This window comes from Nansenia antarctica (genome assembly GCF_963989245.1).
Source record: "Nansenia antarctica genome assembly, chromosome: 8".
Taxonomy (NCBI): domain Eukaryota; kingdom Metazoa; phylum Chordata; class Actinopteri; order Argentiniformes; family Microstomatidae; genus Nansenia; species Nansenia antarctica.
This window is the reverse complement of record NC_137678.1, coordinates 23105500-23130324: the sequence shown is the minus strand read 5'-3', so window position 1 is coordinate 23130324 and position 24825 is coordinate 23105500. Positions and strand designations below refer to the sequence as shown.

General features: G+C 46.1%; 1 protein-coding gene across 1 annotated transcript in view; it reads right to left on the bottom strand.

Annotated features, from left to right (window-relative positions):
* Positions 1-24825, bottom strand: part of LOC308163477 (differentially expressed in FDCP 6 homolog) — a gene marked incomplete at both ends in the record, with an annotated part of 47011 nt that overhangs the window by 8342 nt on the left and 13844 nt on the right. The window contains one exon of the mRNA XM_080537661.1: positions 15788-15964. Coding sequence (XP_080393787.1) covers positions 15788-15964 — 177 coding nt within the window. The remainder of the gene's footprint in view (positions 1-15787; positions 15965-24825) is intronic.

Genomic DNA, 24825 nt, shown 5'->3' with positions numbered 1-24825 from the left:
ACAGTTTAGCCAAGAGGTTTCCAAAGCTACTGTCGGCGTGTGAGAGGATCAGCCTCAGCAAGTCACTGTGCAGATTTGTATATTGATCATTTAATCAGTGGTTATTTCTAGAAGAAGGTGATTTGTAGAGCACAGTGCCTTGCTCAAACCAGCCCTCAGATGTGAAAGCTGTATCACAGGAACACGGACAGGCACAGTCCAGATGCTCCAAGGGCAGTAGTCTTGCTGCAACAATCATTGCAGAGCATTGACCTGTTTGGTTAACCTGTCTTCTATGACCCACTCCTTACATTTTTCTATTTATTTATTTTTAAACCAAGGAGGTCCAGCGTTAGTGTAACAGTTGAATTAGATCAATACTATGCAAAGAATAATGCACTGGTTGTGTTCTTATCGGTCGTATTTTTCAGGTTTTCTGCTCGAAATGACATGCCCACAGTGAATATAGAATATCTCCACAATCACAAGGGCCTTCATAATGATCTTGGTATCAAATATGAAAGCTAACACTGTTACTGTGTCAGAGTAAATAGAGCTAGAACATTGTGAAAAATCTCAAATTCACTCTCCGCCTAAAAAAACAACAGCTTTTAGAGTGAATATCAGCTTGGAAACCTGACTGAATAAGCCCAAATCATCTAGGAACCAGTACTCCAGGGTCTGATGAGTACTTGTGCCAAATTAGATGCTAGTAATGTGAGCCAATGCAACTTTGTACCTGTTTTAGTACAGGTATGTTTAGGCGGACAACCAAATTGTGCCATTTGGAGACATTTTGTCACCATCAGTGTATCAGACTTTCTCATGTGTCAAGACTGTAAAATGTATTATATTTCATTGATATATCACTATAGGTATAAATTGCACCCAAATCCAACTGTTAAGACTCTGTTTGCATCAAGCAGGGCCCTGCTGCGCGCTTGTCTGGCGCACCCGCCTCTTTTTCACACCAGGTCAGATTACGCAGTCAAATTTCTCCCGAAATTATTGGTCAGAATGTCATGATTGACCCCTCATTTGAAGCGTCAGAGCCAATAGAATCGAGGAGAGGTGGAAAAAATTACTTTCGAGGTTGTGATATATGAAAATGATATGGACATTCGGGGTTCTCAGGATGTAAGAGAATACCAACATTTGCCATACCATATTAAATGTCGCCATTACGGTTGAAATGGTTAGGCCATACAAAACTGTAAGGTCAGTTTCAATACACCATGAAGAGGGTGTACACACATGCACAAATGCTTTTCAAATGTTAATCGCAGCCTCAGGGCGTCATTTGGAGATGTTGGCTATCAAATAAAAGTATGGTAGTCATGACAAAGCTTCCAGGTGTGTTACTACATGTGATTTAGACATTCTAACAATGCTATTATGTTAAAGGCTCAGTCCAGTGAAAACTGTAGTTTATATGAGATTGTATTGATGGACCACAGCAGATGAAACGAGCATCACCAGCAACCTGATGCTCATTAATATCTGCCAGGAACGTGTTGATCTCAGTTTTCTAATCCCTCCCAAGAAGGCACAACAGCGGCTCTACTTCCTGAGAGTCCTCAGGAAAGACCACATCGGACAGGAGATGCTTGTGACCTTCTACCGCTGCGCAGTGGAGAGCATCCTCACCTACTGCATCTGCGTGTGGTTCTCCAGCTGCACAGCCGCAGAGAGGAATGCGCTACAGAGAGTCGTGAGATCGGCCCAGAAGATCACCGGCGCCCCCCTCCCCTCTCTGGAAGAGCTGTACAACACACGCTGCCTCAGGAAGGCCTCCAAGATCTCCAGAGACCCATCCCACCCTGGGTACGAACACTTTGCTCGGCTGCCCTCGGACAGGCGGTTCAGGACCATGTTCGCAAGGACAAACAGACTGAAGCTCAGCTTCTACCCCAGGGCCATTCAGGCCCTGAACACAGCAAAGACCTAGGTTCTAGGCCCTGGACAATCTAGACAATTTGATGGCAGCTACTAGATTGAAATCAAGTGCAATACCGAAACACAACTGTGAACATTTCAAACCTGCAAACTGCGACACTTTAAATGAATGTGCAATAACACTATGTGCAATATGACAACCCTCGGGTACATAAGGTTCAGAGATAGGAAATGTTAGAATAGGTATAGCATAGCATAGAGTACAGCACAGTGTTTTATTTGTATAGTATAGTATAGTGGATAGTGTACATAGCCTTTATTTATGTAAACCAGCTCTTTTCCCTTCTTGTTTTTAGTTTTTTTCCTAGCACCAGGGGAGCCCCCCCTCCCAAATTTCGTTGTATGGTACCTGTACTATATCAATGACAATAAAGACTATTCATTCAACTCTGGTGGGACTCAAACCCACAACCTTTGAATTCCTAAAAGGTAGAAGCCTAGAGCTACAATGCGCAACAGAGCCTCGGGCTGGATTTAATGTAAGCCAAACAAGAGAGTATTTGACAGTTGGGAGAGTCTATCAAAATCTGCAAGTCCCTGGGTGGGATCGAACCACCAGCCTTCCGGTTAACAGCCGAACGCGCTAACCAATTGCGCCACAGAGACGGGCTACAAAGATCACTCAGTTCCAAAAAAACTTTAAAACAATGCCAGCGACAGGAAAGAAGACTAGGAGATGGTGCCGACAAGGCAAAAAAATGCTGCAGCAGATCATCTGTATTGAGAAGAAAACAAAACCAAACGACTCTGGTGGGACTCGAACCCACAACCTTTGAATGCCTACTACAGAGAAGCCTAGAAGTCCAATGCGCTATCCATTGCGCTACAGAGCCTCAGTTTGAACTCAACATAGGCAGCACATCATGCCAAGCCGGACAGGATACACCAAACAAAAGAGGATCTGAAAGAGTCACTTCTTTATGCCTTTCAGGGTGGACACTTCTCCCAACCTAAGGCTCAGTTGCGGGGGAGGGGCATGGTTTATTCAGACGGCTCGTTGGTCTAGGGGTATGATTCTCGCTTTGGGTGCGAGGGCGAGAGGTCCCGGGTTCAAATCCCGGACGAGCCCTTTGACTAAACTTTTCACCAGCTGGGACCACCAAATGGAAGTGCTTTGGCTCAATTGTTCAACAGATCTTGCATCAGGTCACTCCTGCAAAATTCCATGGTCAAGGGCTTGAAGGATCCGACCGGAAGCGCTACCTCTTCAACATGAGTGCATGACGAGGTGGCCGAGTGGTTAAGGCGATGGACTGCTAATCCATTGTGCTCTGCAATCCCATCCTCGTCGCACAGCCTTTCTGCTTGACAACCCTGTGTAAACAGAGGACATCGCGGTGGTGGAGAAACAATGCAAAGCATGCGGTACATCTTTCGTAGAGCACATTCAAATGGTAATCATCGAACAACTTCTTTGAGCGCGGAAACTTTTTCAATATGGAAGCCACAGGCTAAAAAACCCTGCAGGAGGTCATCTGTATTGAGAAGAAAACATAACCAAACAACTCTGGTGGGACTCAAACCCACAACCTTTGAATTCCTAAAAGGTAGAAGCCTAGAGCTACAATGCGCAACAGAGCCTCGGGCTGGATTTAATGTAAGCCAAACAAGAGAGTATTTGACAGTTGGGAGAGTCTATCAAAATCTGCAAGTCCCTGGGTGGGATCGAACCACCAGCCGTCCGGTTAACAGCCGAACGCGCTAACCAATTGCGCCACAGAGACGGGCTAAAAAGATCACTCAGTTCCAAAAAAACTTTAAAACAATGCCAGCGACAGGAAAGAAGACTAGGAGATGGTGCCGACAAGGCAAAAAAATGCTGCAGCAGATCATCTGTATTGAGAAGAAAACAAAACCAAACGACTCTGGTGGGACTCGAACCCACAACCTTTGAATTCCTACTACAGAAAAGCCTAGAAGTCCAATGCGCTATCCATTGCGCTACAGAGCCTCAGTTTGAACTCAACATAGGCAGCACATCATGCCAAGCCGGACAGGATACACCAAACAAAAGAGGATCTGAAAGAGTCACTTCTTTATGCCTTTCAGGGTGGACACTTCTCCCAACCTAAGGCTCAGTTGCGGGGGAGGGGCATGGTTTATTCAGACGGCTCGTTGGTCTAGGGGTATGATTCTCGCTTTGGGTGCGAGAGGTCCCGGGTTCAAATCCCGGACGAGCCCTTTGACTAAACGTTTCACCAGCTGGGACCACCAAATTGAAGTGCTTTGGCTCAATTGTTCAACAGATCTTGCATCAGGTCACTCATGCAAAATTCCATGGTCAAGGGCTTGAAGGATCCGACCGGAAGCGCTACCTCTTCAACATGAGTGCATGACGAGGTGGCCGAGTGGTTAAGGCGATGGACTGCTAATCCATTGTGCTCTGCAATCCCATCCTCGTCGCACAGCCTTTCTGCTTGACAACCCTGTGTAAACAGAGGACATCGCGGTGGTGGAGAAACAATGCAAAGCATGCGGTACATCTTTCGTAGAGCACATTCAAATGGTAATCATCGAACAACTTCTTTGAGCGCGGAAACTTTTTCAATATGGAAGCCACAGGCTAAAAAACCCTGCAGGAGGTCATCTGTATTGAGAAGAAAACATAACCAAACAACTCTGGTGGGACTCAAACCCACAACCTTTGAATTCCTAAAAGGTAGAAGCCTAGAGCTACAATGCGCAACAGAGCCTCGGGCTGGATTTAATGTAAGCCAAACAAGAGAGTATTTGACAGTTGGGAGAGTCTATCAAAATCTGCAAGTCCCTGGGTGGGATCGAACCACCAGCCGTCCGGTTAACAGCCGAACGCGCTAACCAATTGCGCCACAGAGACGGGCTAAAAAGATCACTCAGTTCCAAAAAAACTTTAAAACAATGCCAGCGACAGGAAAGAAGACTAGGAGATGGTGCCGACAAGGCAAAAAAATGCTGCAGCAGATCATCTGTATTGAGAAGAAAACAAAACCAAACGACTCTGGTGGGACTCGAACCCACAACCTTTGAATTCCTACTACAGAAAAGCCTAGAAGTCCAATGCGCTATCCATTGCGCTACAGAGCCTCAGTTTGAACTCAACATAGGCAGCACATCATGCCAAGCCGGACAGGATACACCAAACAAAAGAGGATCTGAAAGAGTCACTTCTTTATGCCTTTCAGGGTGGACACTTCTCCCAACCTAAGGCTCAGTTGCGGGGGAGGGGCATGGTTTATTCAGACGGCTCGTTGGTCTAGGGGTATGATTCTCGCTTTGGGCGCGGGAGGTCCCGGGTTCAAATCCCGGACGAGCCCTTTGACTAAACGTTTCACCAGCTGGGACCACCAAATTGAAGTGCTTTGGCTCAATTGTTCAACAGATCTTGCATCAGGTCACTCATGCAAAATTCCATGGTCAAGGGCTTGAAGGATCCGACCGGAAGCGCTACCTCTTCAACATGAGTGCATGACGAGGTGGCCGAGTGGTTAAGGCGATGGACTGCTAATCCATTGTGCTCTGCAATCCCATCCTCGTCGCACAGCCTTTCTGCTTGACAACCCTGTGTAAACAGAGGACATCGCGGTGGTGGAGAAACAATGCAAAGCATGCGGTACATCTTTCGTAGAGCACATTCAAATGGGACATCATCGAACAACTTCTTTGAGCGCGGAAACTTTTTCAATATGGAAGCCACAGGCTAAAAAACCCTGCAGGAGGTCATCTGTATTGAGAAGAAAATATAACCAAACAACTCTGGTGGGACTCAAACCCACAACCTTTGAATTCCTAAAAGGTAGAAGCCTAGAGCTACAATGCGCAACAGAGCCTCGGGCTGGATTTAATGTAAGCCAAACAAGAGAGTATTTGACAGTTGGGAGAGTCTATCAAAATCTGCAAGTCCCTGGGTGGGATCGAACCACCAGCCTTCCGGTTAACAGCCGAACGCGCTAACCAATTGCACCACAGAGACGGGCTAAAAAGATCACTCAGTTCCAAAAAAACTTTAAAACAATGCCAGCGACAGGAAAGAAGACTGGGAGATGGTGCCGACAAGGCAAAAAAATGCTGCAGCAGATCATCTGTATTGAGAAGAAAACAAAACCAAACGACTCTGGTGGGACTCGAACCCACAACCTTTGAATTCCTACTACAGAGAAGCCTAGAAGTCCAATGCGCTATCCATTGCGCTACAGAGCCTCAGTTTGAACTCAACATAGGCAGCACATCATGCCAAGCCGGACAGGATACACCAAACAAAAGAGGATCTGAAAGAGTCACTTCTTTATGCCTTTCAGGGTGGACACTTCTCCCAACCTAAGGCTCAGTTGCGGGGGAGGGGCATGGTTTATTCAGACGGCTCGTTGGTCTAGGGGTATGATTCTCGCTTTGGGTGCGAGAGGTCCGAGAGAGCCCTTTGACTAAACGTTTCACCAGCTGGGACCACCAAATGGAAGGACTTTGGCTCAATTCTTCAACAGATCTTGCATCAGGTCACTAATGCAAAATGCCATGGTCAAGGGCTTTAAGGATCCGACCGGAAGCGCTACCTCTTCAACATGAGTGCATGACGAGATGGCCGAGTGGTTAAGGCGATGGACTGCTAATCCATTGTGCTCTGCAATCCCATCCTTGTCGCACAGCCTTTCTGCTTGACAACCCTGTGTAAACAGAGGACATCACGGTGGTGGAGAAACAATGCAAAGCATGCGGTACATCTTTCGTAGAGCACATTCAAATGGGACATCATCGAACAACTTCTTTGAGCGCGGAAACTTTTTCAATATGGAAGCCACAGGCTAAAAAACCCTGCAGGAGGTCATCTGTATTGAGAAGAAAACATAACCAAACAACTCTGGTGGGACTCAAACCCACAACCTTTGAATTCCTAAAAGGTAGAAGCCTAGAGCTACAATGCGCAACAGAGCCTCGGGCTGGATTTAATGTAAGCCAAACAAGAGAGTATTTGACAGTTGGGAGAGTCTATCAAAATCTGCAAGTCCCTGGGTGGGATCGAACCACCAGCCTTCCGGTTAACAGCCGAACGCGCTAACCAATTGCGCCACAGAGACGGGCTAAAAAGATCACTCAGTTCCAAAAAAACGTTAAAACAATGCCAGCGACAGGAAAGAAGACTAGGAGATGGTGCCGACAAGGCAAATAAATGCTGCAGCAGATCATCTGTATGGAGAAGAAAACAAAACCAAACGACTCTGGTGGGACTCGAACCCACAACCTTTGAATTCCTACTACAGAGAAGCCTAGAAGTCCAATGCGCTACAGAGCCTCAGTTTGAACTCAACATAGGCAGCATATCATGCCAAGCCGGACAGGATACACCAAACAAAAGAGGATCTGAAAGAGTCCCTTCTTTATGCCTTTCAGGGTGGACACTTCTCCCAACCTAAGGCTCAGTTGCGGGGGAGGGGCACAGTTTATTCAGACGGCTCGTTGGTCTAGGGGTATGATTCTCGCTTTGGGTGCGAGAGGTCCCGGGTTCAAATCCCGGACGAGCCCTTTGACTAAACGTTTCAACAGCTGGGACCCCCAACGACAAACTAGCAGTGATGTGTGTGGAGGACTCCCTGACGGCTTGGATCCACAACTACCTCACAGACAGACGTCAGTATGTGAGACTGCAGGGCTGTCAGTCTGAGGTGGTGGTGTGCAACACCGGTGCCCCCCAGGGAACTGTTCTGTCACCCTTTCTCTTCACCCTCTATACCTCCGACTTCCAGTTTAGCTCCGACCAGTGCCACCTGCAGAAGTTTTCTGACGACTCCTCTATCGTCGGTTACATCACATACGACAGGGATGAGGAGTACAGGGCCCTGGTGGAGAGCTTTGTGCAGTGGTGCGACACCAACTACCTTTTGCTTAACACCAGCAAAACAAAGGAGTTGGTGGTGGATTTTAGGAGGAAGAGAAGGACCCCAGCCCCCATCACCATCAAGGGGGTGGAAGTCGAGAGGGTGGACTCCTACAGGTACCTGGGAGTACAAATTAATAACAAACTGGACTGGACTGACAACACCGAGGCTCTTCTCAGGAAAGGGCAGAGCAGACTGTTTTTCCTGAGAAGGCTGAGGTCTTTCGGCGTCTGCAACAAGCTGCTGCGAATGTTTTATCAGTCGGTGGTTGCCAGCGTTCTGTTCTTCGCCGTGGCCTGCTGGGGTGGAAACATCTGTGCCAGGGATGCTGCGAAGCTAAACAAACTGGTGAAGAAGGCCAGCTCTGTGGTGGGGACCGGGCTGGACAGCCTAGAGGTGGTGGCAGAACAGAGGATGGGGAAAAAACTGGCGGCCATGCTGGCCAATCCCTCCCACCCGATGTACTGCGAGCTGGCGGGGATGAGGAGCAAGTTCAGCCACAGATTTGTTCTCCCCCGTCAAAGTACAAAAAGATTTGGACAGTCCTTTGTTCCAGCTGCACTCCGACTCTACAACCAGGCCCTGCAGGGTGGGGGAGACCAGGAGCTGGAACTTTGGAACTTGGAACTTTTTACTTATTGAGCCTGCACTGTTTTATCTATTTATTTATTGAATGTTTTCTGTCTGCCCTAACTAAGCTGTTTGACAACAAAATTTCCCCATTGGGGACAATAAAGGTTTTCATCATCAAATGGAAGTGCTTTGGCTCAATTCTTCAACAGATCTTGCATCAGGTCACTCATGCAAAATTCCATGGTCAAGGGCTTTAAGGATCCGACCGGAAGCGCTACCTCTTCAACATGAGTGCATGACGAGGTGGCCGAGTGGTTAAGGCGATGGACTGCTAATCCATTGTGCTCTGCAATCCCATCCTCGTCGCACAGCCTTTCTGCTTGACAACCCTGTGTAAACAGAGGACATCGCGGTGGTGGAGAAACAATGCAAAGCATGCGGTACATCTTTCGTAGAGCACATTCAAATGGGACATCATCGAACAACTGCTTTGAGCGCGGAAACTTTTTCAATATGGAAGCCACAGGCTAAAAAACCCTGCAGGAGGTCATCTGTATTGAGAAGAAAACATAACCAAACAACTCTGGTGGGACTCAAACCCACAACCTTTGAATTCCTAAAAGGTAGAAGCCTAGAGCTACAATGCGCAACAGAGCCTCGGGCTGGATTTAATGTAAGCCAAACAAGAGAGTATTTGACAGTTGGGAGAGTCTATCAAAATCTGCAAGTCCCTGGGTGGGATCGAACCACCAGCCTTCCGGTTAACAGCCGAACGCGCTAACCAATTGCGCCACAGAGACGGGCTAAAAAGATCACTCAGTTCCAAAAAAACTTTAAAACAATGCCAGCGACAGGAAAGAAGACTAGGAGATGGTGCCGACAAGGCAAAACAATGCTGGAGCAGATCATCTGTATTGAGAAGAAAACAAAACCAAACGACTCTGGTGGGACTCGAACCGACAACCTTTGAATTCCTACTACAGAGAAGCCTAGAAGTCCAATGCGCTATCCATTGCGCTACAGAGCCTCAGTTGGAACTCAACATAGGCAGCACATCATGCCAAGCCGGACAGGATACACCAAACAAAAGAGGATCTGAAAGAGTCCCTTCTTTATGCCTTTCAGGGTGGACACTTCTCCCAACCTAAGGCTCAGTTGCGGGGGAGGGGCATAGTTTATTCAGACGACTCGTTGGTCTAGGGGTATGATTCTCACTTAGGGTGCGAGAGGTCCCGGGTTCAAATCCAGGACGAGCCCTTTGACTAAACGTTTCACCAGCTGGGACCACCAAATGGAAGTACTTTGGCTCAATTCTTCAACAGATCTTGCATCAGGTCACTCATGCAAAATGCCATGGTCAAGGGCTTTAAGGATCCGACCGGAAGCGCTACCTCTTCAATTAATTTAATTTAATAAATTTTGCCATTTAGCAGACGCTTTTATCCAAAGCGACTTACAATTACGAATTACAGGGACATTCCCCCTGGAGTAACTGAGGGCTAGTGCCTTACCCAAGGGCACACTAGTAGTGGTGTGGCTTCAGGCGGGATTTGAACTCACAACCTTCCGATCACAAGTCCAACTCACTATCCACCAGTGGCGGGCGGTGCATTTCACACCTAGGCCTTCAGTGATGTCCGACACATTCCTACCTGAATTATTCTACCTCTTAATACCATCGTTATGACGCCATGGCTCTAGAAACTAGACAGAAACACAGTATAACCGGGCGTTGCATCACCTTAACATAGTCAGACAAGTACAACAGAGTTATATTAATATTTCCGAAGCATTTTTAATCAATAAATCCGCATTTACAATGAAGAGTGTTAAACTAACATCTTTAAGATCGCTACATTACCCACGTCTGTCGTCTCGTCCACCATAATAGCGACAAAGGGTGCCTTTTTAATCTCCATTTTGATCTCTTCTCCCATCACTTAAGCAATAGCAAAAATCAGGTCGTTTTGTATTTTGCCTGACGTCCCAGTAAACACTTTGTTTGTGGACAGGTGGTAATGTAAATCTGGGTTGTTTTCAGCCAGAAAAGAAAGAAGCTCAACGTAGTTTCCTCTGTTCGTGTCCCCTAAATGAAAGTTATTGTTTACCCAAAAACAGGACACAATCGATCAGTATTATCGATCAGTCAACGAAAGCTTTCGTTGTGATGCTCCGTTTCCCTGCGCACTTTCAAAAGTTTCACATCTACCGGCATATACGCATCTCAATAGTGAATATCAATAGTGCGTATCAATAGTGCGTATCAATAGTGCGTATCCAATCAAAAGACGTGCTGGGTGCTGACATCATTGAGCCTTACAGCAGGCGCCGTTGTTGCTTTTGCTCGCATCTACGTAGGTTTACTAGGAACGCCACAGGTTTTCTCGTTCCAACGTTAAGTTACAGGCCGAATTCGCGGCACCGTTTAACGTGCAGGCAGGCAGATTTTGGAGCCCCCTAGCAACACATTTTGATTGGATAAAAGCTCTAACATAAAGGCCAGCCCTCCAAATCTCAATCGGAGACTGGAAGCAGCGCAACCAAGAGGAAAGCTATGAAATGAAGAGAATAGACTATGGGGAATCATTAATACATATTTGTGGAAAAAATATATTAAAATAAAATGTATATTCTGATGATGTTTAGGCCAGCAGAGAAGGCCTTGCTGGCCCTGACGGCACACCACTGCTATCCACTAGACCACCACTACCCCAAATGTATCTTCAACATGAGTGCATGACGAGATGGCCGAGTGGTTAAGGCGATGGACTGCTAATCCATTGTGCTCTGCAATCCCATCCTCGTCACACAGCCTTTCTGCTTGACAACCCTGTGTAAACAGAGGACATCGCGGTGGTGGAGAAACAATGCAAAGCATGCGGTACATCTTTCGTAGCGCACATTCAAATGGGACATCATCGAACAACTTCTTTGAGCGCGGAAACTTTTTCAATATGGAAGCCACAGGCTAAAAATCCCTGCAGGAGGTCATCTGTATTGAGAAGAAAACATAACCAAACAACTCTGGTGGGACTCAAACCCACAACCTTTGAATTCCTAAAAGGTAGAAGCCTAGAGCTACAATGCGCAACAGAGCCTCGGGCTGGATTTAATGTAAGCCAAACAAGAGAGTATTTGACAGTTGGGAGAGTCTATCAAAATCTGCAAGTCCCTGGGTGGGATCGAACCACCAGCCTTCCGGTTAACAGCCGAACGCGCTAACCAATTGCGCCACAGAGACGGGCTAAAAATATCACTCAGTTCCAAAAAAACTTTAAAACAATGCCAGCGACAGGAAAGAAGACTAGGAGATGGTGCCGACAAGGCAAAACAATGCTGCAGCAGATCATCTGTATTGAGAAGAAAACAAAACCAAACGACTCTGGTGGGACTCGAACCCACAACCTTTGAATTCCTACTACAGAGAAGCCTAGAAGTCCAATGCGCTATCCATTGCGCTACAGAGCCTCAGTTTGAACTCAACATAGGCAGCACATCATGCCAAGCCGGACAGGATACACCAAACAAAAGAGGATCTGAAAGAGTCCCTTCTTTATGCCTTTCAGGGTGGACACTTCTCCCAACCTAAGGCTCAGTTGCGGGGGAGGGGCATAGTTTATTCAGACGGCTCGTTGGTCTAGGGGTATGATTCTCGCTTTGGGTGCGAGAGGTCCCGGGTTCAAATCCCGGACGAGCCCTTTGACTAAACGTTTCACCAGCTGGGACCACCAAATGGAAGGACTTTGGCTCAATTCTTCAACAGATCTTGCATCAGGTCACTAATGCAAAATGCCATGGTCAAGGGCTTTAAGGATCCGACCGGAAGCGCTACCTCTTCAACATGAGTGCATGACGAGATGGCCGAGTGGTTAAGGCGATGGACTGCTAATCCATTGTGCTCTGCAATCCCATCCTCGTCGCACAGCCTTTCTGCTTGACAACCCTGTGTAAACAGAGGACATCGCGGTGGTGGAGAAACAATGCAAAGCATGCGGTACATCTTTCGTAGAGCACATTCAAATGGGACATCATCGAACAACTTCTTTGAGCGCGGAAACTTTTTCAATATGGAAGCCACAGGCTAAAAAACCCTGCAGGAGGTCATCTGTATTGAGAAGAAAACATAACCAAACAACTCTGGTGGGACTCAAACCCACAACCTTTGAATTCCTAAAAGGTAGAAGCCTAGAGCTACAATGCGCAACAGAGCCTCGGGCTGGATTTAATGTAAGCCAAACAAGAGAGTATTTGACAGTTGGGAGAGTCTATCAAAATCTGCAAGTCCCTGGGTGGGATCGAACCACCAGCCTTCCGGTTAACAGCCGAACGCGCTAACCAATTGCGCCACAGAGACGGGCTAAAAAGATCACTCAGTTCCAAAACAACTTTAAAACAATGCCAGCGACAGGAAAGAAGACTAGGAGATGGTGCCGACAAGGCAAAAAAATGCTGCAGCAGATCATCTGTATTGAGAAGAAAACAAAACCAAACGACTCTGGTGGGACTCGAACCCACAACCTTTGAATTCCTACTACAGAGAAGCCTAGAAGTCCAATGCGCTATCCATTGCGCTACAGAGCCTCAGTTTGAACTCAACATAGGCAGCACATCATGCCAAGCCGGACAGGATACACCAAACAAAAGAGGATCTGAAAGAGTCCCTTCTTTATGCCTTTCAGGGTGGACACTTCTCCCAACCTAAGGCTCAGTTGTGGGGGAGGGGCATGGTTTTTGATTGATTGATTGATTGATTGATTGTACTTTATTGTCCCCGAGGGGACATTTGTCTTGGGCATGGTACTTTCATGCTTCAAGTGCAACAGTGATGATACATACAACATACAGTAGACAAAGTAAACAACAGGACAGCAACAAACATTGAGTGACATTGGCAGCAGTTTCCACCTGGACATGGCATCATTTGGTATAAATATATATTGCACATAACCCTTCAAGTGGTGTTTTCGAATATTGCGCATGGCCCTTCAAGTGGTGTCTAAGATAAAGTGCAGGTGCTGGTGATCATGTCCTAATCATCGTTTCTGCTTGAGAGAATTGATTAGTTTAATGGAGAATGGGACAAATGATAGTTTTAAGAGCTTATAGTTACATCTTGGCATGCGAAGCCTTCTACCTAGGGGGAGAACTTCGTATTCTGTGGAGAGCGGATGTTGGGGGTCTGCGATTATCTTGTTAGCCTTGTCCAGGACAGCTTTTTCATATAGTTTATTTAGGACGGCTCGTTGGTCTAGGGGTATGATTCTCGCTTTGGGTGCGAGAGGTCCCGGGTTCAAATCCTGGACGAGCCCTTTGACTAAACGTTTCACCAGCTGGGACCACCAAATGGAAGTGTTTTGGCTCAATTCTTCAACAGATCTTGCATCAGGTCACTCATGCAAAATTCCATGGTCAAGGGCTTTAAGGATCCGACCGGAAGCGCTACCTCTTCAACATGAGTGCATGACGAGGTGGCCGAGTGGTTAAGGCGATGGACTGCTAATCCATTGTGCTCTGCAATCCCATCCTCGTCGCACAGCCTTTCTGCTTGACAACCCTGTGTAAACAGAGGACATCGCGGTGGTGGAGAAACAATGCAAAGCATGCGGTACATCTTTCGTAGAGCACATTCAAATGGGACATCATCGAACAACTTCTTTGAGCGCGGAAACTTTTTCAATATGGAAGCCACAGGCTAAAAAACCCTGCAGGAGGTCATCTGTATTGAGAAGAAAACATAACCAAACAACTCTGGTGGGACTCAAACCCACAACCTTTGAATTCCTAAAAGGTAGAAGCCTAGAGCTACAATGCGCAACAGAGCCTCGGGCTGGATTTAATGTAAGCCAAACAAGAGAGTATTTGACAGTTGGGAGAGTCTATCACAATCCCTGCAAGTCCCTGGGTGGGATCGAACCATCAGCCTTCCGGTTAACAGCCGAACGCGCTAACCAATTGCGCCACAGAGACGGGCTAAAAAGATCACTCAGTTCCAAAAAAACGTTAGAACAATTCCATCGACAGGAAAGAAGACTAGGAGATGGTGCCGACAAGGCAAAAAAATGCTGCAGCAGATCATCTGTATTGAGAAGAAAACAAAACCAAACGACTCTGGTGGGACTCGAACCCACAACCTTTGAATTCCTACTACAGAGAAGCCTAGAAGTCCAATGCCCTATCCATTGAGCTACAGAGCCTCAGTTTGAGCTCAACATAGGCAGCACATCATGCCAAGCCGGACAGGATACACCAAACAAAAGAGGATCTGAAAGAGTCCCTTCTTTATGCCTTTCAGGGTGGACACTTCTCCCAACCTAAGGCTCAGTTGCGGGGGAGGGGCACAGTTTATTCAGACGGCTCGTTGGTCTAGGAGTATGATTCTCGCTTAGGGTGCGAGAGGTCCAGGGTTCAAATCCCGGACGAGCCCTTTGACTAAACGTTTCACCAGCTGGGACCACCAAATGGAAGTGCTTTGGCTCAATTCTTCAACAGATCTTGCATCAGGTCACTCATGCAAAATGCCATGGTCAAGGGCTTTAAGGATCCGACCGGAAGCGCTACCTCTTCAACATGAGTGCATGACGAGATGGCCGAGTGGTTAAGGCGATGGACTGCTAATCCATTGTGCTCTGCAATCCCATCCTCGTCGCACAGCCTTTCTGCTTGACAACCCTGTGTAAACAGAGGACATCGCGGTGGCGGGGAAACAATGCAAAGCATGCTGTACATCTTTGGCTATCAAATAAAAGTATGGTCGTCATGACATCGCTTCCAGGTGTGTTACTACATGTGATTTAGACATTCTAACAATGCTATTATGTTAAAGGCTCAGTCCAGTGAAAACTGTAGTTTATATGAGATTGTATTGATGGACCATAGCAGATGAAACGAGCAACCTGATGCTCATTAATATCTGCCAGGAAAGTGTTGATCTCAGTTTTCTAATCCCTCCCATGACTGCCATAAAAAATATTGTATTTTCTCCAGTTGGTTCAACACAACTATCATACGGTAACTACTTGTACAACTAACATGAGATATACATTCAAAATGCCCATTAAAGGTTAGAAAAAGTTACAAACAAGCAGCTTTAAAAAGGAGCACATAGCCATGTATTTAGGTTGAGTTATAATTGTGATGTTATCAACTCATCATTGGTTTGCACTGCAGATCAGATTAATTAGTTACTGGAAGGCATTAACGTAATGGAATGTTAACATGGAGCCTTTGTGTCCAGGAATTAATCTCTACCCAGAATACACTTCCCTTACCTCTATCTTTTTATTCCCCTCACTACCTCTCTCCCCTTTCCTCTCATCCCTCCATCTCCCCGCCCTCCCTCTCTCCCCTTTCCTCCCTCATCCCTCCATCTCCCCGCCCTCCCTCTCTCCCCTTTCCTCCCTCATCCCTCCATCTCCCCGCCCTCCCTCTCTCACCTCCTCTGGGATCATGACCAGCGGGTATCTGTCCTCTGACAGCAGGTTGAACAGACAGAACAACCTGAAGCTGTCTCTCTGGGGGCACAGCTCCGACCCGCCTCGGTAGTTCTTCTTCATCGACATCATCCAGCAAAGGTCGTCAAACTTCTCCTTGTCGAACGTCCCCCCTTTCACCTGAGTATACAACATCATCTCAGTCATTGGTTGTCATTGAGGGGTCATGGGGTCAATTCCATTGAAATTCCTTACAGTTTTGTTTTCTAGAAAATAATACCAAAATGATAGTAGCTATGCTAGGTTATTTTCTTACATAATAATCATGTTGTTGAAGTTGTAATCAATCTTGATTATTTATGTGTTAAGATAAATGTAACATATTTATACAAATAAAAAAAAGTTGTTAATGGATAGAGTGCGCTGCATAATTACTGGGACAGTGAAGCATTTATAATTCTATTGACTCTGTACTTCAAAAGTTTGGATTTGAAATCAAACTATTATTATGAGGTATAGTATAATAAGTATAGATTGTCAGCTTTTATTTGAGGGTAATTGTGTGCATATTGAATTCACCATTTATTATTATTATTACCTCCTATTTATTATGACCTCCTATTTATTCACAAAAGGCTACGACAAAAGCTGTGATGTGTCTTACATCACTCGTGAAATTAAGAAATACAAATTATCGTTATACGACTCACACCCAAGAATGGATAACTCTAGATGTTCTTTTCGTATATATTTTGGTATCTGTTACTTACTAAAAATGAAGAAGAGTTCTTGAGCAAATTTAAGACTTGTTTATTCAAAAAAGCAGGTTACACAGCATGGCCCCTCAATGGAGCTGATGGTCCGAATCGGTCACAGGATGGATGTGAAGAAAAATAAAGAGGCAGAGTCCATCTACGTAGCGGACTTTATACCCTGTCACTATTATTTCGCTGAGCCAACTAAACAGAGTCCACGTTACTTTAATTTGGTTGAATACAAAGCATACCAGTGAGTAGGTGAGGCCATTCTCCGTCCTGCAAATAGGATGTCATTGTCTTATTATAATGCAACTCACCCTATGGTCTAATACAATTCCAATGTAACCTATGTTATGGCCGTCTTGCTGACTCGACCCCAATGCAATTATCCTCCCATGATGACATTCCATCCTCTGCACATGCATTGTCAAAAGGCCACCGTGTGTCTCTCCCTATTTCTCCTAACAGAAACAACACAAACGGACGGTTATCTAGTGAATAGGGGAACGAATCAGATAAATGACAAATATGTTTCTGCCCTCAAGCAAGCCCTGGATGAGTAAAGAGGGAGTCAAACAGAGTCTCCTACTATGTTGCTTTCACTACGTGGCCGTCGGGTTGCCATGGCTACGTCATATGAAAATACACTACACAGCCCCCCTCGGAACACGCAGAGTGTGTTCCGAAACTAAACGACAGACAGAAAAACTACATCAACCCATCAACTACATCAACACATCAACACATCAACACATCAACACATCAACACATCAACACATCAACACATCAACACATCAACACATCACTCAGTTCATCATGCATAATACAAAAACTGAGATACAGAAATTTCCAACGACCGATGTTTCCCTCGTCCGAAGCGGCAGGGTCAGAGGTTGCTAGCACATGGCCCCAGTTGGAGAACAGCCTTTACCGCTGTCTCAGATTGATAACACTTTCATAGTCAGGAGCTTCCATTGTCGCGTAACCATTACATCACTTCACAACCGACATCAATCACATGATATAGAAAGAAACAAACAGGAACCGAAGCAAACAATCACAAAACATCACTTAATAAACAAATCATCAAAAGAGGAAACAAAATCAGAAAGCAAAGCAGAATCCAGCTTTTGCTCATCAGCTATGTCGGCCATCATTAAAGCATTAACCGGAACATCAGAAATACACTTTCCAAAACATTTGATTAAAATACCAAGTAACATAATACAGATGATAATGACAACAAGAATAATAGCGACGGACCTGATCATATTACCAATACCTGAAAAAGCAGAATCAAAGAAATCCAATGTATTCCAACCGTGTTCTTTACGTAAATCCTCTATACCCTTCTTGTTAGATTCATGGAAATCATACAGAGCGTTACCAGAATCCGAAATATAACTGCAACATTCACCGCCTATCAAAGCACAAGTACCACCCTGACTGGCCAAAATAATGTCCAAAGCCATTCTATTTTGGAGAGCTACATTCTTAGTTTCAGTCAATTCAGTAGCCAGGGCAGATACTACAGCATCCGAAGCATTAATGTGTTTTTCAAGAACGGATGATAGGGCACTTAATTCAGTCTGAGAGTTGTAGACACCATAACTTGGGAATATTAGGCCAAAAAACTTCTGAGCGGTAGATAACGCCCTACGACTACGATGGGTTGCTTGTTTGTGAAGTACAGACATCTCTTCCCGAGTAACTTTCCTAATCAAAGGTATCAGATGAGCTAAATAACAAAGTCCCTCACTCAAAGCAGGAAGCTTAGAGAATGCATTATTATCACACACAAGAAACACACCCTCCGGGAGTTGAAGCTCCGTACCAGGATACGGGAAAATGACACCACCTATACAAGACGCGGCCCCTAGCTGACGAAGCGCGCTGCCCTTGGGCCGAGATTGTATGTCAATACAGGTTGTAATATTTACGAGAGGCATGACCTTAAGCTGCGTGGTGCCTTTCTGCCGTCTGGTAGTATTGGTATCATGTAATTTCATTTGAGGCACCATAGCACAATCAACAACTTTACATTTCAATCCAGAAATAACAACTGAACCTCTCCACCGTGTAGAAGTCACACTCCCAGAACATAACAGATGAGGACTCAATGCAGTACCATTCAATTGAACGAACATAGCTTGGATAATATATATCTTCTTCGGACCTGTTGGTTGTGACAAATGTGTAAGCCTATCAATAATAACCTTCCCCACACCGCTAGGCCTATGGTGTTCGTTAACTGCTGCTGTCAGACGTTCCAACACACCAATATCCACACCTGCATAGGAAGAATTTAAAGGAACCAGAATCGTGCTGGGCTGACAAGAAGAGCTCTGGTTCTTGCCCTGTAAAACAAATTGGGCTAAACCCTGCCAATTATAATGAAACCATTCTGCTTTAGTTAACGGTATGGGGAAAAACATAGGAGCAGATGTACTTACAGGGACCTGTTGACAAATCCAGCAATCAGAATAATTCATTTTTGAAGCAAAATCTTTCATGATACTAGTGGCAGAATTAGGGTGGGACCGTGTCCCCAGGTGATTAGAATCATACAACAAATAATCGTCAGTAGCGACTACAATCGCCTTCGTAGAAGCCTTTACAGCAACATTTTTAACCTTTCCTGGTAACTCAACTGGAAAAATATATTCATGCACAAATTCCCTACAGTCCACCAAAAAGTCGTGTGGAAAGTCAGGAATGTTACTACAAACTTTGTCCTTGAAATTGTTGGATTTGTCAAACACCTGTTCACCGATATTACGTCTAGCACACCAATACGAGTTCACCTCATTGTCAACATTAGTTAATGTCACAAGTGTTGACATTAACTGTTGTGTAAGTGTAATATATTTGGCATCCAGTAAGTACCACTCAGCCGCTTCAGTCGAGGCATAGATCAAACAATCATCAACAGTACAACGTGAATGTGGGCAAATAAAAGCTCTACCTAATGTGATAAATCTTTTCTGACGTCCAGGCATAACAGTGTGTGAGTGAAGTGTAGCATTGTCCAAGGAAGTCAATGGGGTAGGAACACTAAGGGGTATATTAGTCTCTGAAACGGCATGGCTTGAGTTTCCTCCTAATTGGCCTCGGTGTATCACGGGATCTGTCTGGTTGGGGTGTATCACTGACAGGTCTGTGTCTCTCAATGGTACCTTGGTCCGGGCAGCCGCCCGGGTTGCTGACATCTCCGTCTGGAGCATTGTCAGGGTCGGAAGGGGTGACAACAGGGGCAACACCAGGCTTGGTAGAACCCCCAAGAGGGGTGTCGCAGTCACTGGATCCTTCACGATCTCCCTTGGCCCACTCGTCTCTGGGCTGGACAGGGTCTGGGACGAGGCCCCCCTCATCATCTGCATCACGGCGCAGATACTCACCAACATCTTCGTCAGCCTGGATGTCCAAGCTGTGGACTTCCTCGTCCCCAGGGGTCTCCTCACCATCCTGCTGAGGCTCTCCCTCATCGTCCTCATTGGGTGCCTTGATGCAGTGATGAACGTGGTACCAGGTGGGGGACCCCTTGATTTGGATGGCAGTCCCAGTGCACCGAACGACCTCGTATGGTCCTTCCCGTCGAGCCTCATGCCACTTCCGTCTGTAGACCTTCACGTATACTTTGTCACCCGGTTGCAACGCGTCCTTCCTCTCCTGTGCGTTCACCTCCTCTTCACGTTCCTGTTTGTGGAGCACATAAGAAGAGATACTCTTTTGCCGGTTAGTCATGTACTGTACATAGGCTTTCATGTCACTCTCCAAGAGAGCCAAACTTGGCCCTTTCCCACTGGTTCGTGCACAGGGAGCTGTCATTATTCTCCCCATAGCCAGTTCATGGGGAGTCAAGTGCAGCCCTCGAATCTCACTGGAACGACAGGCCATCAATGCAAGAGGGAGTCCTTCCACCCAATTAAGACCTGTATGCTGACAGACCTTAGAAAGACGGTTCTTAAGGACCCCGTTCATCCTCTCTACCATCCCCTGGCTTTGAGGTGAGTAAATACACCCAAATCTCTGCTTGATTCCCAACTTTTGTAGTATAAGCTTTACCGTCTTATCCACAAATTCCTTACCATTGTCTGACGCTATCCTATCTGGAATTCCAAACCTAGGTATGAATTCCCTGCATAGGAACTTTGCTACAGACTGAGCATCCTTTTTTCGAGTGGGGCATGCTTCTACCCATCTGCTGAACCTGTCCACTACAACTAACATGTACCTGTATCCTGCAACAGGACGAATCATGTCCACATAGTCAATCACCAAATGTTTCATTGGCCCGTTTGGGGTAGGGATATGCCCAGTTCCCACTGGTATTCCAGGTCTGATATTGTTTTTCAAACAGACCACACATTGACCAAGGATATGGTCTATTTGTTCCAATAAATATGGAGCCCAAAAACCATATTCCTTGGTGATCTTGCGTCTTACCTCCCCCCTGGCCACATGTGCTAATCCATGGGCTTCCTGTATCAGCATGCCTAATAAATCTGGGGGTGCCACAACCAGTCCCTCATGATTTCTCCATAGACCTGTGTCATCCTGACTAGCCCCCCTTGTTAACCATAGGTTTTTGTCTAGCGCATTTGCCCCACTCTGTAACATCAACAAATCCTCAAGCGTGACCATGCCCTGTAACTGTGCTTCATGTGTGACCAGCAGAACTTTACCTGCTTTGTCTGCTCCTGTAATGGCTTTGGCTGCATCATCTGCAGCCCTGTTACCTTGTGTGACATGTGATGAGTCAGATCTGTGTGCGGCACACTTCACTATGGCTAATTCCCTTGGTTTCATCATGGCTTGTAACAGCTTCATGATTTGAGCGTGGTGCTGAATAGGCGAACCATCAGTTTTCTTAAAACCCCGTCCCTTCCATACAGCTCCATGTAGATGACACACATTATGGGCGTAGGCAGAGTCGGTGTACACTGTCACTCTTCGTCCGGTTCCCAAGTTGCATGCTTCTGTGAGGGCAATTAACTCAGCCAATTGAGCTGAACAAGGCTGAGGAACAGCCTCGGCTTGTTCCACAATGAACCCTGAATTTTGGGATCGGACTATGGCATACCCAGCACGTAAACTTTCTCCTACCCGGTAACAAGATCCATCAGTCCAATACTCAACGTCAGCTTCCTTTAAAGGCAAAGCTAGTAGATCTGCTCTAAGCTTAGAGTACCTCATAGCTTCCTTCACACAATCGTGTGGTTCCCCATCTTCTGGGGTTGGCAAGGTCTCTGCTGGGTTAAGTGTGTTACATCTTAGTAATGTTACATCTTCTCTTTCCAACATCCTGTAATAATTCCTAATCCTAGGCATCGTCAAAGTATACTTGCCTTGATTCAAAAGATTCCTTAGACTGTGGTGGCAGAGAATGGTAATTGGGTACCCCATTGTTAAGGTTGTTGCCTTCTCGTACATAAGATATGCCCCGGCCATTGCTCTGTAGCATGGCGCGAAACCCATTTCTACCTCTGAATATGCGACAGAGTAATAGGCTATGGGCTGTGGACTAGGTCCAATGCCTGTTGGTTGCGTAAGAACAGCGCAGGCATACTTCCCTTTGGCTGAAGAAGAAACATACAATCCAAATTCTTTGGAATAATCTGGAAGCGCTAAAGCTGGCGCTTCTTGTAATTTGTGTTTAATTGTCTCAAACGCCAAATCAGCTTCCCTTGTCCAAGTAATGCAACATTGGAGTTTATCACTACCTGTTTCCTTAATCATCCCCCTCAATGGAGCGACCAGTCTAGTGTAATCCTCCACCCATGCTGAACTATACCCAGTAATGCCCAAAAACATCATCATTTCCCTAACCGTTCGTGGTTTTGGAGCCTTCTGAATAGCTTCCAAGTGTTCGTTAGTGACACTGCGATGTCCCTGTGTAATAGATTGTCCTAAGTAAGTTACCTTTTCCTGGCAATACTGTAGCTTCTTTTTAGACACCTTGTGTCCCTTCTCCGCCAAAACCTTTAACAGTTTAACGGAATCCCTGTGACATGTTTCTTCATCTGGGGCACAAAGGAGTATGTCATCCATGTACTGAATGGCAGTACTACTTATCGTCTGCCCTAACCCGTCTAAGTCCTCCTTCAAGACCTGATTAAAAACATGAGGACTGTGTTTGTACCCTTGTGGCATTCTGGTATATTGATAATGTTGACCTTTGTAGGTAAACCCAAATAACCCTTGACTTTCTACACTAAGAGGTATAGAAAAGAAAGCCCCGCATAAATCAATCACTGTAAATACTTTGGCTGTAGATGGAATCTGAGTCAACAGCACATGAGGATCAGGAACTTCGGCTGGATAGCTGACAACTACCTCATTCACAGCCCGTAGGTCATGTACCAGACGATATGAACCATCAGGTTTCGTTACTGGCAGAAGAGGTGTGTTACTTAACGGATATTGAGTTATCTTCAAGACTCCTGCCTCTAACAATCCTTTGATCTGTGGCTCAATTCCATCAATTGCTTCCTGCTTCAATGGGTATTGGTTTTTCCAAGGGGGTTTTGCACCCGGTATGAGTTCAACTCTCAATGGTCGAGCTGATTTCACAAATCCAATGTCTGTACTGTTCTTTGCCCACAGGTCTGCTGGCACATTCTGTATCATTTCTTCTCTGAGGTCTTTTTCAGGTTGTACAGGAAGGATTAGCTGGTTCATTAGCTTCACAGTCTGCGGATGTCCTATTCCTTGAGCAGAGATCATCAGTTTTGTGAACTGTCCATCAATGCTCCTCCAGATAGCAGGGTTTTCTTTTGTCGTTACAAATCTGGCTTTTTCTGAGTCTGCCATCATTGCCCCTAAATGCTTCTGTTTATAGTGTTCAGATATCATAAGTGTCACATGAGGGATGCTACCCTCAATCTTATGCTCCTGATCTAGATAAGTGTCACTGTTTATCTTCATAGCCACTCCCTGAGGGCCTAGGATTATACAACTTGTACTAAGCTGTACCTGTTTTGGCTGATGCTTCAGCCACTCATCTGGGTTTGCATCTGCAACTTCTCTAAAATACTGGAGTGTACAATGCAATGGATCAGTAGGCCTTCTGGCCTCGGACATGTGTGCCAGGATATAATTGTCCCACATCCTTGCTGGTTCCATTAGGTCTGGGCTAAGCCCTCCCACCCAATACACCATAGATGCGTTGTTGTCCATCATGACAGACAGCTGTCTGTTCTCTTGTGGCACTGTCACCCGACAGCCGTCAGGTGTGCATTTCACTGTACAGTTCAATTGGCATAGTGCATCTCTCCCTAGTAGCCCTATTGGCGTGTGTTCTGATACAAGTATTGACAGATCTGCTCTCTGTCCTTTGTACTCTAAGCTTACAAGCTCAGTAGTAGGGATCAGCTGTTTAATTCCCTCGAATCCGATTGTCTTCACATATTTCCCAGACATAGGAAGGTGCGTGGCATCTTCAGGCTTCAGACAGGTGTAGGCTGCTCCACTGTCCACCATCAATTCTAATGGACGTTGGTTGACCGACACCCATATGGTAGGTTCATCTTCAGGCCTGTTCGTCACCACCAGCTGGCACCCCCCTCTCGGATCTTCTGGGCACCCCTATAGCCCAGCTGGTGGGCCTCCGTAGGGGTTCACCACTCCTGGAGCCGGTGTAGCAGGGGGCCTATATCTTCCTTTTTGTTTCCCCCCTGCGCCCCCCTGGTTCTTCTTCCAGCAGGTACGGGCTAAGTGTCCATCCTGGCCGCATTGGAAACATGGTCCTAACATCTTCTTCCCGGCTGCGGTCCATCCCTCTTGTGGTGGTCCTTGGCCAGGCTGGTTGTATGGCTGGTACGGAACCACTTGCACCCCTGGTGGCCCCTGTGGGTATGGATACCCCCCTTGTGGCCCCTGTGGGTATGACTGGGGAGGGACAGTTTGCAGTTGCTGTGGCTGAGATGGGACCTGTAGGGCTATGGTCTGCACTCTCTCTCTGGTTTTCTTGCCTTCAGTCAATTGTACTTGAGTTAGTTTTCTGAGTGAGTCTTCGTCTTGTGCCTTCTGTATCTGAATCTTCTTTCTAAATAATTCTACTTGGTGTGCTACGTTGTCTATATAAACAGCCTTGTTCATGTGTCGTAGCCCCACCACTTCTGCTAACTTGTTCTTAACTGGGGTAGGGAGACCTTGTTGAATCTTTTCCCTGATTATGGCTTTTTCTAACGGGTTATCTTCGGCATCCTTCCCTGTCACACTTCTCCATTGAGAGTGCACACGGGCTACATAACCTCTGGGATTCTCATCTTCTCCCAGTGG